The sequence below is a fragment of the Solanum stenotomum genome, unplaced genomic scaffold (assembly GCF_019186545.1).
Source record: "Solanum stenotomum isolate F172 unplaced genomic scaffold, ASM1918654v1 scaffold3743, whole genome shotgun sequence".
Taxonomy (NCBI): Eukaryota; Viridiplantae; Streptophyta; class Magnoliopsida; order Solanales; family Solanaceae; genus Solanum; species Solanum stenotomum.
In genome coordinates, this window is record NW_026034420.1 from 1,143 (window position 1) to 17,438 (window position 16,296).

A 16,296-nucleotide genomic window follows, 5' to 3' on the forward strand; every position below is an offset into this window, starting at 1 on the left:
TCTCCATATGTAATCCATCATCAAGCCATGGCAAGTCAAATTGTATATACTCTTAATTAGGGTTTATGCACCTGGAAGTAGTTCTTTCATCGCATATTAGTTGTTCATGTTACTAAATATAGTTGACTGTATATACTCTTAATTAGGGTTTATGCACCCGGAAGTAGTTCTTTCATCGCATATTAGTTGTTCATGTTACTAAATATAGTTGACCTAATTACAAAATTAAGATAGAATTTATTATATTTTTCCAATTTTATTCTTACAATTAGTAATTCTTTTTGAAAGTATGAATCAGTTTGTAAAGTTACCAAAAAATAATTCTTAAGGGGTAAATCAGTAAAATTATTCTTTGTATTTATGTATTTTAAGAGGAGTGTAAAGAGAAAGTGGGAAACTAATATAGAACGGAGAGAGAATTTTATCAAACCTCGTAGTTTATCAATTATTATTTTTTGTTTATAAGAAATATTTTCTTCCCACATAGACTAATAAATTGCACATAAACTGTAAATATTGTCTACTACAATATAATGTTACAACACACATACTGTTGATTTTTCAGTATAAATAAATATAATGTCCACATTTTAATATATTAGCTCTTGAACAATATAATATGGATGGAGAACGGAGACAAGTTAAATATATGTAATTTTACCTTTTAATCACATATACATATAAAACATATATATACTTCCTCCTAATCAAAAGGGATTTTTTTTATCAAATGTTACGAATAATCGAATCTAACGAGTTAAATTAAGAAGTATGTCCTTGACCTCATCACAATTCAATTATTTCAACAAAAATCCTTAATTATGATCTTCTTTCTTTTTAGGTTGCCATAATTATCATTAGATTTGTACATAGTATAGGAATATATCAAGAGCTAATATATCTAAAATGTGGATAAATAAAAAAATTCTTGCTCAAAATTTTAAATAGTTTTAATACTTTTAAAAGACTTGATACGTGACATTATATACCCAACAATTTTACGGGCTAAGACATAACATTTATCTTGAAAATTCTCTATTATTAATCTTTAGCTTCGATTGTTTGAGTTTTTGAAGTCTTTTATTTAGTTATAGGCAATTTTACCTAGTTTTTTAGAATTAAAATAATTGTCTGTTGTTATATTTAGGTAAGAAAAAATTAATAAATCAGACAAGAAAATATAAAGAACCGAAAACAATTATGTAATGTCTAAAATAGTTGGTTTTATATATATAAGGACTGTTGAAAATTGAAATTAATATTGCGGCTGCTTCATTTATTAGTGTTACGTGCTTGAAAGGAAAAAATAAAATTGTACCAAAAAAAAGTTATAAAAATAAGTCTTGTACTTTATGTCAACAGTTAGTCATCAATAGTTACTGCTATAATACTAGGTGCCAACACTATGTATAATTCGAATGTGATAATAATTTCTGAAAAAATTGAAGGATATTTGAGCTGATATGGTCCTAGATGTAGATGATGAGGGGGTGTTAATTAGTCGTTTGATTTGATGGATTATTTTGAAAAATTGTGTCATATTAATTTTTCATATTTTCAATGATGTATAATTAAAATTAAAAAAAATTAATCTGTCTTAATCATCTTGGTTTCTCTTTAAGTTAGGTATGTTCGGTTAATTTTTAATTTTTTAAATGTCATCTAATAGCTTTTGCAATTGATAAAATTTGATAAAAGTGATTTGCAGGCTATTACACAGTGGGGGTTTACCCAATGCGCACAAAGTGCTCACCTGAAGGACAGAGGCTGTGACAGAGATTGTAGCGGCCGCGGATTATTCTGGGTTTCAAACAAAAAAGTTACATAAAATGAAAACATGTTTTCCTTTATAATATTCTACTATACCAATTTAGAGGAGAAATATAATTATTATTTTACTATTATCGCTAGTATTATGAAGAGACATATATATGAAGATTTATATTAATTTAAATTGGAATCTATAATTGATTTCATTAAAAAATTAAGTTTGTGTACTTTAACATTCTTTGTAATATCGATATCTTAACTTGTTCACTGATTATTTTGACATTTTCAAAATTTATATGTCATATTTTTCTAGGGTATCCTCTTATATATTATATACCTTAATTAAATTTTCATGACAAATTTTCTTGGACATATTTTCATGAAAAATACATATAACTTAAACAAGGCCGATACCTTACACCAAAGTAGGATGATAATGGCAGAGAGGGCCAGAGTGCATTAATATATGTATCAGCTTTACATATTATTAGTATCTTATTTGATATATATTTTTTAATTTATCATTAGTTATACACTGATTTTGATATTATGTTATGTATTACTAATGTATACAAGTTTATGCAATGCAAAAAGTTCTTATTCAGTTGTTTATACGTTAGTATGATTAAAGGTATAATTATTTATTGGTTTTTTTAAAATATTTTTACTATCATATTTGTGGAGAATATTTTAAAAATAATATATTTTTTATATAAATATTGTAATGCATGCTATTTTTAATATAACAAATGAAATACTGCATTAGAAATAATCTCACATGCTTCTTCTGTCTCAATTTATGTGATACTTTTTATTTTTTGAGAGTCAAAACAATTTAAGTTTGACTGTGAATTTGGGCATGAAATCTCAATTTTTTTAAAATGAAATTTATATATATATAAACTATGTAAAAAGTGATATAAGACAAAATAATTGACAATTCAAAATATTTAAAAGATATATGAAAAATTCATGGTCAAAGATAGATTTGTTTAAATCTCAAAATCCAAAAAGTGCCGCATAAATTGAGATGGAAGGAGTAACTAATATCAATATTAATAATATATTATATTCACCACAATTCTTAAAAACAAATTTTGAAAACACCTATAAATTTGGCGCGAATTATTAGTTTGATCTCTAAACTATTGATAGTCTTAGAACTTAAATACACACTTGATCTTGCCACATGGGTGAAATACACCTTAAATTCTCACCAAGTTTAGAGTGTTTTCAACACTTGATCTCTCGACTTTTTATTAAGAGTCTCACGCTTCTACAAGAGTTTGAGACCACTTTTACTATATCATATAGTAGATCGGCGGTGTAGTTAAGATTGTCTATAATTCAAAATTAAAACTAACAATTCACACTAAATTCAAAAATATTTTCAATACTTCTCTCTTATTCTTATACAACCTACCAAACGATCTGAGAAACTTTTAAGTTTGTACTGCAACTGTAGCAGTAAAGAGAGAGAGAGAGAGAAGAGTTGTGGTGCTTTTTAGCCTTGGCGGCGTTTGCAGAGCTGTAATATATATAATTCTACCTTTTCTATTAATGTTCCCTCGCTCACTTCCTCTCCATAATTCTTTTTACAAGCAATCCTTTTTCTCTTCCACCTCTCTAAACTTTCTCTACTTTAAATTCACATTCTTTATATATACACATACATATACAGCAAAAAACCACAAATGCACTACTTTGTTTTTCAACTCTAATTAATTTTGTAAAGCCAAAAAAAAAAAAAAAAAAATCCTTTTTTGAGGTAAAAAAATGAAGAAATCCAAGGGATACAAACATCATATTTGTGTCATAAGTTGGTGCACTTTTGTGCTATGGATTGTGATTAATCACTAATCATAATCAACAACAACAACATGGCTAATTTCTTTTCATTAGGTGGCAGCCAAGAACAACAACATCAAGAAATTAGCAGCAGCCAAGCAATAGTACCCACAGATCAGAGTAATAATTGGTTTTTGTACAGAAATGATCATCATCATAATCAAGAAATACCCAACACTTACAAAGGTTTCGAGTTGTGGCAAAGTGGTAACACTCCACAACACCAACCAGAACAACAACAACAACAACAATTTCGTCATCCAATTTATCCTTTGCAAGATCTTTATTCCGCTGATGTTGGATTAGGTGTCGGGCCAAGCCGAAGTGGCTTTGATATATCTGCAGGTGATCATCAGAAACAGATTCAGAATTTAAACTTTATCTATTCAGTACTTATAGATCTATAATTTAGATTTGATAGATTTAATATTTATGTTCTAAAGAATTCACAACATTTTGCACTTATGGATTTCTAAACGTATTTACTGAAGTATGTTAAGAATTCCCACGTCTGAAAAGGAATGGAAATTTGGTCTATGAACCTGGGAAATCTTCCCTTCGTAAGCTAACTTTTGGGATTGTGTATCATATCTTTACAAAGTATCAGAGTTAGACTCATCTCAATTCTTTGTTCATTGATGTTGGCCCCCCATATTATTGTAAGGTCTGGGTGTGCGGGAGAGTGTTAAGAATTCGAAAGACTTGAGCAATCCTTCCCTCATGAGCTAGCTAGATTTTGGGATTGAGTTAGACTAGATGTTATATCTTTTTAAAGAATATGTTGAGTTAGCTAGATTTATGATTTAAAATTGAGGATCTTATAATATTTATGTTCTCACTATAGAACCATAGCAACGAAACTATAGTGCTATTTGTTACACCTCTCTCTCTATATATACACATAATGTGTAAAAACATATTGAGTTTAGTTGAATCTGTTGCTAAAAGGCGGGATGGGGATTATTATTGTGCAGGTGATCATGAGGCGTCGAGGTCGGGATTCGTGATGATGAGGAGTGGTGGAGGAGGAATAAGTTGCCAAGATTGTGGGAACCAAGCTAAGAAAGATTGTCAACATATGAGGTGTAGGACTTGTTGTAAGAGTAGAGGGTTTCAGTGTCAAACTCATGTGAAAAGTACTTGGGTTCCAGCAGCTAAAAGGAGAGAAAGGCAACAACAACTTACTGCTTTGCATCAACAACAACAACAACAAGGACATAATAATAATAATAAGCATAAAAGGCAAAGAGAGGATCCAAGTGCTTCTTCTCTTGTGTCTACTCGTTTGCCTTCAAACACTAATGGTAAAGTACTTCATGTCTTTCTTCCTTTTTCATTGCTCCGTCTGTTTCAATTTAAGGATCTTAGTTTGATTTAATATGAATAGAATGTTAAAATTGAAAAACGCAGAGAAATATTTAAATTGAAACCGAGGAAGTAATATTATTTTTTTTTATCACAGAAAAACATAGAGTCTTGAGATTCATCATGTAAAGAAGATTTAATTGATTGCCTAAATGAATTCTATATAAAGTAAGTCTATAGAAAAGAGACCCTATAGTTCGTCAGCTTTTTCTTTTTCTATTTGTCATTCTCTCCTTCCATCATCACTCTTCTTTTTTATTTCTCTACAAAAGATTGACAAAAATCCGTAATGAAATTTATTCAAAATTTTGAGTTGATTATGAATTTTTAATTCTAGTTTATATAAAGTGTGAATAAATGACTTATATGTACAAATTAGCAAAACTAAAAGTCTAGTTACACCCTTGTGTATGCATAATTTCTTTCTCCTAGACCTACGCATTTTATATTTATCTCGACCCTAAAAAAAAAAACCTTTATTCTTGATTTCAATTTTCTTCAACAAAGAAAACAACTTTCTGAAATAATAACTATTAGTTGAGTGATCATTTGAGAAATCAACTCTCCAATATAATTTATGTATAATAATTAGTGTTATATATCGCTGTCATTAGTATTGGAATTAACGGATCATTAACTTATAAATATATAGTAAATGTACTACTTCCTACATTTCAATTTGTTTGACTTACATTCCTTTTTAGTTCGATTAAAAAAATGACTCTTTTTCTAGCAACTCTTTTAGTCTCAACTTTTCATATGAAATATTTAAAACCACAAGATTAAAGGGTATTTTGGTACATTTGACATATTTTTAGTTTTAGACCACAAAATTCAAAAATGTTCTTTGCTTTATTAAGTTTCGTGTCAAGTCAAAATAGGTAAAACAATATTTATGGTAGATAATTATTTGCAATACATTAGTCCAAACCTAATTTTGTATATGGAACTTAATGTATGTAATGTACCTTTATTAATGTTTTTTTAGGGTTAGAAGTGGGAAAATTTCCAGCAAAAGTACGTACAAGTGCTGTATTTCAGTGTATTCAAATGAGCTCAATTGACGATGATGAAGATCAACTAGCATATCAAGCTGCTGTGAGCATTGGTGGACATGTGTTCAAAGGAATTTTATATGATCAAGGTCATGAAAGTCAGTACAATAACATGGTTGCAGCCGGAGGCGATACGTCTTCTGGTGGTAGTGCTGGAGTTCAGCACCACCACCATAATTCCGCTGCAGTGGCTACCGCCACTACTACAAGTGGTGGCGATGGTACTGCAGCGGGTCCCTCAAATTTTCTAGACCCTTCTTTATTTCCAGCTCCACTTAGCGCTTTTATGGTAGCTGGTACGCAATTTTTTCCACCTTCAAGATCTCCCTAATCATCATCAATATAGTATAATGACTGAATATTGATATTGAGGTTTCTTTTTAATTTTATGTGAAGAGATTCTAGGAACAATAGGAACAAAAGGAGAAAAATGAAGGGATGATGGATTGTTTTTAGTTGAAATAGTGATGTAGAATTGAGTTGTTTACATTATAATTCTCTTTGGATTCTACATAAAGTTGTTGTTTTTCTTTCTTTGGGCTGAATTATTGGTATCTTGTTTCTTTGCTTTGTTATTAGGGATACTAAGCAAATACCCATAAAAGCAAAATAATTATATATATATATATACTCTTATAGTATTGACTAATGAGTAATTTTTGAATAAGAAATTTTAATGATACCAATACAATGTATGATACTGATTTGGTATCAGTTAAGAAAATTATCAGCCTTAATAAATAGGAGGTATGAATTGTAATTATTTACGAGAGAATGAATATTTCGGGAATTACTTTGGGTTTGGATATGAACTTGTAATTATTTTGGGTTTTATGGCCCATTTATGTAGTTTTTCCTTGTTATTTTACATAAGACTTTCCACTCACCCACCCTAATTAGTGACGGATACAACTCTAAAATGAAATGGTGACACACTTCAATATGTATTGGGTTGAGTTTCACGACTACATATTATTTTTTTTAAAATAATGTATCCGGCCCATAAAAAAAGAAGCAAGTTTGCACAATGAGTGCAAGACAATATATTCCGAATTAGTAATTAATGTATCCTTTTGTTTAAAAGCTTAGACTTCTAAGTTAATGAGATAGAGTACTCTTTTGTTCAACATAATTCATCAAATTTAAATTTTGAATTAGTCTTTGTGCAACCTCTATACATACGTTGAATGGATCATATAATTTAAATGATCTTTTGCATATAGGAAATATGAGTTTTTTTTTTCTTTCTTTTTGGTACATTGGAAAATTTTGATAGAAATATTGAAATCGCTCGTAAGCTACATTACTGAAATCTTGATGCTTCCTAGTTTTGTTGTAAGGCTTGGGATAGGTCTTATCTTATTAGAATATCTCATTACCTCTGCTTTAAATTAAATGAAGTTTAATTTTGATTAAATGCGCTGCCCAAAAGCCTATTATAATTAAGTAGTACTAGTAAAACATATATAATGTGCCAAGAGATAACAAAAGCAAAATTTAAGAACATTTTTTTTTTGCTTACTTAATGCATGTTACTCGCTAATCAGAATTAAACAAGGTTTGTGTTCTTCTGAGGATATATTGTCCCAGATATGTTATGTCTTTTTTGGTTACATATATTCTTGAATTAGTAAATTTGGTATTCTGTTCATCATATATTAAAAGTCTGATGGACTGTAAGTATTTTTTTGGTTTTTAATTAGAGTTTTCAGTTTTAAATCTAAAAAATGGTCGTGTTTAAAAATTAAAGAGAACAGTTTACCCCAAAAGTGATTTTTTTCGGAATAAACTCGGATTAGTCGAGCCCAACAGTCGGACAACAGATCAGAAGCTAAAAAAGATTATAATTTTAATAAAATACTTATTTTAGAAAATTGAGGTGTTTGGTTAAGTTTTTAGAGAGGGAAAACATGTGCTTTTGAATAATAGCATGAACTCTTCTTCACAATTTGAAAAAAAAATAATCCAAAAAGTAATTATGAAATTAGGTCAAGCACAAACTAAGGTTCTAAAATTGATAAAAAGAAATACCTTTTAAATTAATTAGTCAACACAAAATTATTACTCTCCAAAAATATTTTCTAAAAAACACTTATCAAAATAAATATATTTTGAAAATTTGGCCAAACTAACCATGAATCTTCTTGATTGAGGACATAAATCAAGTTGATAATAAAACTTTGGCGTTGTTGCAATGACACTCACTGATTTCAAAACATAAAAAATGAACAAGCATTAAACATATATTGAGCAAAGTAAGATATATTCGAAACTAGGACGCTAGGAATGGTGAAAGCTTAGTATGTTGGACAACCAATTCAACGAAACTCGAATGTCACTATTTAATTTGTCTTAATATATGTGATATTTAGGGGTGTTTACGGTTTGGATAAAAACCGATCCAAACCGAAATATCGAACCAAACCGATAAAATAAAACGGATTTACTTGGGTTTGGTTTGGTTTTAGATTTTTGAAAACCGTTAGTATTTGATTTGGTTATGATTTTATTCGAAAAAACCGAACCGAACCGATGAATTTTATACATATATTTTTATTAATATACATACTTAATATATTATTTTTTAAAACAATTTTAAAGATCTTATATATATATATTCATCAAAATTTCTTTATAATTTACTTATTGAAAGCAAAAATGCCCAAGATGAAAACATTTATCTTATTGATTTCATGTATATGAGTGTCTATGTCAATTCTTTTAGGTCAACATAGTGAATTTTAAAGCTTTATTGATAGTAAATTTAGTGATCGGAAGTTCAGTAATTTAAGTCATTCTAACTATTTTTCGTTTCGAATGGATTGTTGTCACTTTGTTCACATTTTGAATGAATTGTTTCTTTTATTTTTGTGTATGGTTAGTAACTGAATGACCGAACCAAACCAAACCGAAATCGATAACCACCAAACAGATAAATGTATATTATATTTGATTTGGTTTGGTTTTGATAATTTTAAAATCGATTACATTGGTTTGGTTTGGTTTGATTTTAACCAATAACCGATCTAAACCGACCCGCGAACACCCCTATGTGATAATATTTGATGGATCTTAAATATTATTTTAAAAAAATAAGTATTCATTGGAAGGGCATTAAGTGCTACAATGACTTAAATTTCTACTTCTAAAATTTTCAACTAGGCATATTCCTTCAAAATAATTTTCATCATACTTTTGAATAATTAAATATGATATTATTGAAGTTTTGTAAATTTTCTTGTATATATCTATATTTTATATGTAGAAAAATAAAAATATTAGGATGGATTGAAACCGCAATTCCAAAGCTACATCTACTAGTATTGGCTTGGTCCAATAATGCACGTAGATTTTTTATTAGATACTATATGACAAGAACCCTTTCAACTAAAGGTTGCCATTTTTATCATATGATAATTTTGGGACCATATGAGAGTAAATGAAAATGATATGTATGACTTACATTTTTATTTAGCCTACTTAGATCTTCACCTCAAACCTTTCAACTAAAAGTTGCCATTTTATTTAGTATAGACTTGCATAAGCATTAAAACATAAGAATATAAGATGTAAGTCATGGATCTTTAATTTTTTAATTATAGTTCAACAAAATATTATGATGACACGAAAATTATGGAAACTTTATTAAAAAAAATTAAAATACATAAAAAATAAAATATCTAGTATATTCCTACAAGTATATATAAGCAATGCAATAGTGTTAAAAATTGTCATGAGATACAAATCAATAATCCATTTAACTTTCAAACAATTGAATTATATTTTTTTTATTAAATACATAAATTACCTTCCTAAAAGTAAATAATCAATAAATATTATCAATACTAACATATAAAACATTACATTTTAAACTTATTTTGATTTGACATAGTTAAATTTTTATAATTTTAAATTAAAGATATATAGAAGAATGTATCAAAATATCCTGAATTTTAGGTCTTATTTCTTAAACATATCATATGAAAAGTACAAAACTAAAAAATAATCAAAAAATGAGAAGAACTATTAATTTTTAAATATATATTTATAAGAAAAAGTAATACACACCAATTGAAACAACGTGGGAGGGACATAGAAGTAATTAAGACATGAAAACTAATAGTAAGTGTAATTAAAAATCACTTTAAGGGTGTTTCAGTCATTGCAAGTATCTGTTGCATGTTGTGCCAACGATAGGAGTTCCTCCTCCAATTATTTTTTCTCTTTTCAGCTTCAATTTGTTCTTCTCGGCTTCTCTTCCAATTTGCAGGTCAGCTCCTTCTTCAATTTTTCGCCAAAACTACTTCATAGCTGTGTGATGAATGATGATATTTCTTCTTCGATTTAGAAGTTATTTTTTTTTCAGCAAATTGAGATTGAGTTCATGTGTTTTAGGGTTAAGGGATTTAACTTAATTTTTCCTTTCAAAATCAAATGAAGTCAAAAGCTAACTCTTGTTCAATGCAAAACCATGAAAATCCAATTTCTATAGAGATGCTAACTTTATGTATCTTCATACCCAAAATAGGCGTATATTGAGAAATTAATGATCCAACCATTTGAGTTCTATAAGATTTAACAACTAAACTCAGATTGCAGTTTAGGGGAATGTACTCAAAGAAGAAGATCTTCAAGGCGATTTCGAGCAAATAGTGAACCTTTTAATAAGAATTCTTAGAATTGTAATCGTTTCCAGTTTCCACAAACTTAATATCAGCCAAATCAGAACTAAAATCCTTTCGTGATGCCAATTTTATTTAACAGAGGGGAGGCGATAAGTCATAAGAGCTCCAGTGAGAGAGACTCGATTGTGCTGGACGGCTGGAAGAAAGAGTATGTAGAGTAGGTGGAGAAGGGAGTAGACAGTAATTTCTCCAACCTTAACTATATAATCCCCAAATTGGGCTTTGTTTGTGTAGTTGCTGTTGGGTTAACTATCTCTTTCCTGTTTGTGTCTCTTGGTATTTGGTATATACTGTTTCAATATCTCTTCCATTTTGTTTCTATTATTCCTTGTTAAGTGCTCAATGATATTGTGTTGCTTGCCTGCGAAATGGATTTCTGTTTGTTGTTGATGTTTGCCTGGCCTTTTACTGATATATTTCTTCTGTGTGACAAGTACTTTCCATAGTGTCTTTGGGTAGTAGCTATTGTCCTATGGATTATACATTTATACTTGTATATCCATCTGTGCATTTATGGTTCTGAGTAATTGTACTTGCTTTCTGTGTTGTTGGTGAGTTTCTGCTGTTATACGTTTCACCAGTATGATTTCCTTGTACGACCGAAGCACCATAAGTTCCTGCGGTGTCTATTTTCCTCTCCTTTGTAAAGTGTATATTTTACTTTCTTTCCATACAACGAAATGAGCATCCAAGGATGCAGATTACCATACATTGATAGTGAATATACCTTGGTTATAATTCCTGCAAAAAAAGAAAACCGTGTTAGTTAAAAACCAGATCCTCCTTCCCTTGTTCACTGGAACTTGAGAATGATCTCTAGTGGGCCTGCTCCTTCTTTCAGATGCTTCTTCTTCATGTTCCCCAGATTTTTCTACTGTGTATGTCATTTTTTACAGCTCCTTATTCTCAAGTATGATGTTATGCTCTTGTCACTGTTAACCAACTTCCTACCCCATGTCTCCATATCCAAGAACCAAAACTAGCTAACCTGAACTGTGTAATGCCAACCGAGAAGACCATTGAACATTGAAACTTAAACTTTCCAGATGAGAGAAAAAGAGCAAGATGAGTAAAGAAATAAAGCCAAACATAGAATTAAATAATTATTAGCAGCTTACTGTATATAGGAAGGCAAGAGAGGTATTCAATTATATTGCACAATTTAAAGACACATACATAACAACATAAGAAGTAGCATAAAGCCATAAACAGTGTCAAATACATAAGCTCTCATGGCTATAGGAACAAAGAAGAAGCTTTCCATAAAGACTAATCCACCCTCTAATATGAATTATAACCAAGCAGACTATTCAGGTTCTGGAGGATATGTTGAGGGCATGTGTTATTGATTTTGGTGGTCGTTGCCTCGTTGGGACCAATTTTTGCCTTTGACGGAGTTTGCATACAACAACAATTATCATTCCGACATGGAGATGGCCCCGTTTGAGGCCTTATGTCAAGGAGATTTATATAATTCCCCCAAAAAAATGTTTTTCCCCTATTTGCACAGTATAGTTTTCCCACAAAGAGGATTCAATTGAACCCCCTTGGCTCTATAGAGCTCCGCCCCTGTAAGTGCCTTAGTGCACATCCTCTTATCAGGTTCCAGCTAGACCAGTATTACATTTTTACCTTTGCTAGATCAAAAAGAGGGTACCATGGAATAACTGAATTGGGAACTCATTTGGTGCTTCAGTCTAGTGCTAGTGATGCCTTGCAGGCTGTTTTGACTTATTTGAGATAATTAGCTGAAGACTTCCATGAACATAGGCAACTTTTTGAGCAATTTACATCTTTTGTTACTGGGAATGTGGGGAAATGTATTTATTAAGCTGATGAAATGTTGAAGCTGTTTGTCTTTTCTGGCATGAGCCAGTGTTGACTTGTTTTTGAGAAGGAAACTGATTTTTTCTGTGAGAGATTTGTTTTTGGATAGTGTAGACCATAAGTTGAAACTGGACATACATTAATGCAATCGTTTATGAATCATAATAATTTTGGATGTTTTGTTCTTATGCTAGTTATTTATGCTCTGGTCATGGTTCCTGAAGTAGATCCAGAACATGCTCTGATGATTGAAGAAAATTATCCGAATCCAATGCTAATTGATCCAAAAAGAGACCACTTTCCGTGCTGCATTGTATGGTCACCACTTCCTGTCTTGTCTTGGTTTATCCCCTTTATTGGGCATATAGGGATTTGCAGGGAGGATGGCGTGATCTTGGACTTTGCAGGGCCAAACTTTGTTTCTGTTGACAATTTTACATTTGGGGCACCAACTCGCTATTTCCAAGTAAGCAGAGAGCAGGTATGTCTGCTGGTTCTAACTAGGGATGGCAATGGTGTGGGTGCGGGGCAAACCCGCAATGACTTTACTCTGCTCCGCTCCGCCCCACATAGCATAATTTTTTATTTTTCCCCGCCCCGCATATACCCACCCTGCAAAACTTCAACATAACAGTACATGTGCTTAATTTTGACACTTAACTTAAGTAAAACAATGCTGTAATTTATTAAGTTTTTCATACACTTTAGTTTCTCATTTAAGAATCTGCTACATTACTTTCTAACACCATGATTATGAAGGTAAATAATAAAATATATAGCCTAGTCAGTATACAAATTAATTATAATCAGAATTCATCACAAGTGATGCATCATTTTACTTGATAAAATATTGTATTAATACTAGAGACAAAAGATAGGCATAATAAACTTAGAAATTCAGTGTCAACTGTCCACTGATTTGCATCTGCTATTCACCCAATTTAGTTTAACTTCGAAAGAAAAATAAACCCTAACCCATACCCGCCCTGCCCCACATGTTTTCCTAAAAAAGTATTTTGTATCCGCTCCGCTCAGCTCTGCCCCCGCAAAAACATTAACCCGCACTGCCCCGCAAACACTATAACCCGTCCCGCTTTGCAACCGCCCCGCCCCATTGGCATCCCTAGTTCTAACTGGGTTTGTTTCTGTTAAGGACTTGCTTACTCTAATCAAGCTGTCACTGGCTTGTTGTGCCCTTGGTCTTGGTTCTTCCTGCAGATTTTCCATCCAAGCAGATGTAGTAACTTTTATTATGTGATTGAGTAGGATTCATTGATTTTGCTATTTGGTTGGTTGGTCCTAAATCCTAATGCATCTTTACTTTGTTTTCATCGCTTTTATGGCCGACAGTGCTGCTGCCTTTCTCCTTATTCAGCTGAACCTACGGGTGAATATGTCGAGAACCATAATGAATCTGGAAGCAATGTTGACACATGGGAATCTGCCATAAGAAAGAGCATTCAAGAATTCCAACACCAATCTTACAGCATTTTCACTTGCAACTGCCACTCTTTTGTAGCTAATGGTTTGAACAGGCTGGGGTTTCAGGCTGGTGGATGGAATGTAGTCAACCTGGCTATTTTCATTTTTCTCAAGGGACGTTGGGTAAATAAAACAGCTATGGTTAAAACCTATTTACCGCCTCTCGTTGTGCTTGGATTTGGACTAATCTTTGGAGGAGGGACTTTCCTTACTTACCTGTTGATTTTCATGTTTGTTCTTATCGGTTGGTTTCTCCTTGGCACATATTGTTTCAAGAAGTTGATCCATGTGTAGTCAGTCGCTCGTGATTATTTGATTCCTATAGTCTAACACTTGTAATTTTGGACATGATACAAGTAACTTCTTTTTTTAGTTAATATACTCCCGTATGGCATAAAACGTCTCGCCTCATTTGCGTCTTTTGAAACACTGCAAATAACTTAGAGCTGGTTACTTCAAGTTCTGTATGTGTCAAAGATGGTTGAAAAAACTGGCTTCTTTTTTTTTGGTTTCCCACCCCGTGTCAGCCGTTAGGTATCCACATCGGAGCTCGACTAAATTTGGATTCGCACCGAAAAATCCCACATTGAGAGGGGTAAAGTGCTCCCTAACAAAGGCGACTCCATACCCAAAATGGCTCGAACCCGGGTAAAGTGCTCCCTAACAATGGTGACTCCATACCCAAAATGGCTCGAACCCGAAACCGATCAAGGATGATTGAGTTACCACTCCACCACAACCCTGGCTTCAGTTTCACTTAAAAGATATTTGAAAGTGCAGCTGTTTCTTGTTCCATTGAGATGTGATGTAGGAGAGGCTTGAGCATATGGGATGTCCCAGCAGAGACAAGAAGTTTGATTCTTTGTCCAGGGAAGGAAAAATAAATGTAAAAATTGTAAATTTTGGTGCTTTTAATCTGGAATTCTGTTAATATTTTTTTACTTGTTTATCATATTGTTATCGTGGCATCAGACTGCAGCCATAGAGGTACCAAGAAGCATTCTCACAGCCGTAGAGGGGTGTTCACGGGTCGATTTGGATTCGTTATTAGTCAAAATAAAAATTAAATCAATTTAATTGGTTTTAAAAATATCAAAATCAAACCATATCAAATATAATATACATTTATCGATTTGGTTGTTATCGATTACGGTTTGGTTTGGTTCGATTATTAACCATACACAAAAATAAAAGAAACAATTTATTCAATGCCAAAAATAATTAGAATGAGTGACAATACTGAACTTTCTATCACTAAATTTACTATGAATAAAGCTTTAAAATTTACTATTTTGATCTAGAAGGAAAAGACAATAATATTTTCAGTCTCACAAAGAATTGTCATAGACACCCATATACATAAAATCAATAGGATAAATGTTCTCGGACATTTTTGCTTTCAATAAGTAAATTATAAAGAATTTTTTTNAAATCAAAATTAAACCAATTTAATTGGTTTTAAAAATATCAAAATCAAACCAAATCAAATATAATATATATTTATCGGTTTGGTTGTTATCGATTACGGTTTGATTTCGTTCGGTTATTAACCATACACAAAAATAAAAGAAACAATTCATTCAAAGCCAAAAATAATTAGAATGCATGGCAATATTGAACTTTCTATCACTAAATTTACTATGAATAAAACTTTAAAATTTACTATTTTGATCTAGAAGGAAAAGACAATAACATTTTCAGTCTCACAAAAAATTGTCATAGACACCCATATACATGAAATCAATAAAATAAATGTTCTTGGGCATTTTTGCTTTCAATAAATAAATTATAAAGAATTTTTTTTATGAAAACATATATAAGATCTTTAAAATTGTTTATAAAAAACAATATATTAAGTATGTATAATAATAAAATATATGTATATAATTTATCTGTTCGATTCGATTATTTCTTCGGTTTTTTCGAACAAAATCATAACCAAACCAAATACTATCGATTTTTTAAAATTTAAAACCAAATCAAACCAAATCCAAATAAAATTGATTTATTTTATCAATTTAATTCAATTTTTATCCAAATCGTGAACACCTCATAGAGAAATGAGTTTATATTGACGAGAGATTTATTTTTGGTTTTGATAAAATTAATAAGGAATAAATCATCAAATTGGATAATTTGATAATTATAATTATAATTATATGATATTGATAAGGTACGAAATCAGAAAAGTATGAGCATCTAACATAGAGCTACGTGCACAAATAGATATACTTGACACGTTAGGAAAATTGATATAAATCAGA

At 31.0% G+C, this 16,296-nt stretch overlaps 2 protein-coding genes across 3 annotated transcripts; both read left to right on the forward strand.

The window, feature by feature from the left end:
- Positions 1-3,366: 3,366 nt before the first annotated feature.
- On the forward strand, positions 3,367-6,438 carry LOC125852611 (protein EXPRESSION OF TERPENOIDS 1). The gene is made up of 3 exons (XM_049532342.1): positions 3,367-3,963; positions 4,593-4,922; positions 5,972-6,438. The coding sequence occupies exons 1-3, from the start codon at positions 3,651-3,653 to the stop codon at positions 6,367-6,369; spliced, it is 1,041 nt and encodes a 346-aa protein (XP_049388299.1). The 5' UTR covers positions 3,367-3,650; the 3' UTR covers positions 6,370-6,438.
- Positions 6,439-10,224: 3,786 nt separating this feature from the next.
- On the forward strand, positions 10,225-14,409 carry LOC125852612 (protein RTE1-HOMOLOG). Of its 2 annotated transcripts, none has more exons than XM_049532344.1 (3): positions 10,225-10,308; positions 12,745-13,031; positions 13,901-14,409. In XM_049532344.1, the coding sequence occupies exons 2-3, from the start codon at positions 12,762-12,764 to the stop codon at positions 14,324-14,326; spliced, it is 696 nt and encodes a 231-aa protein (XP_049388301.1). In that variant the 5' UTR covers positions 10,225-10,308; positions 12,745-12,761; the 3' UTR covers positions 14,327-14,409. The 2 variants fall into 2 exon arrangements, with proteins under 2 accessions (XP_049388301.1, XP_049388300.1); XM_049532343.1 differs by lacking the exon at positions 10,225-10,308 and adding an exon at positions 10,808-10,903.
- The last annotated feature ends 1,887 nt before the right edge of the window (positions 14,410-16,296 follow it).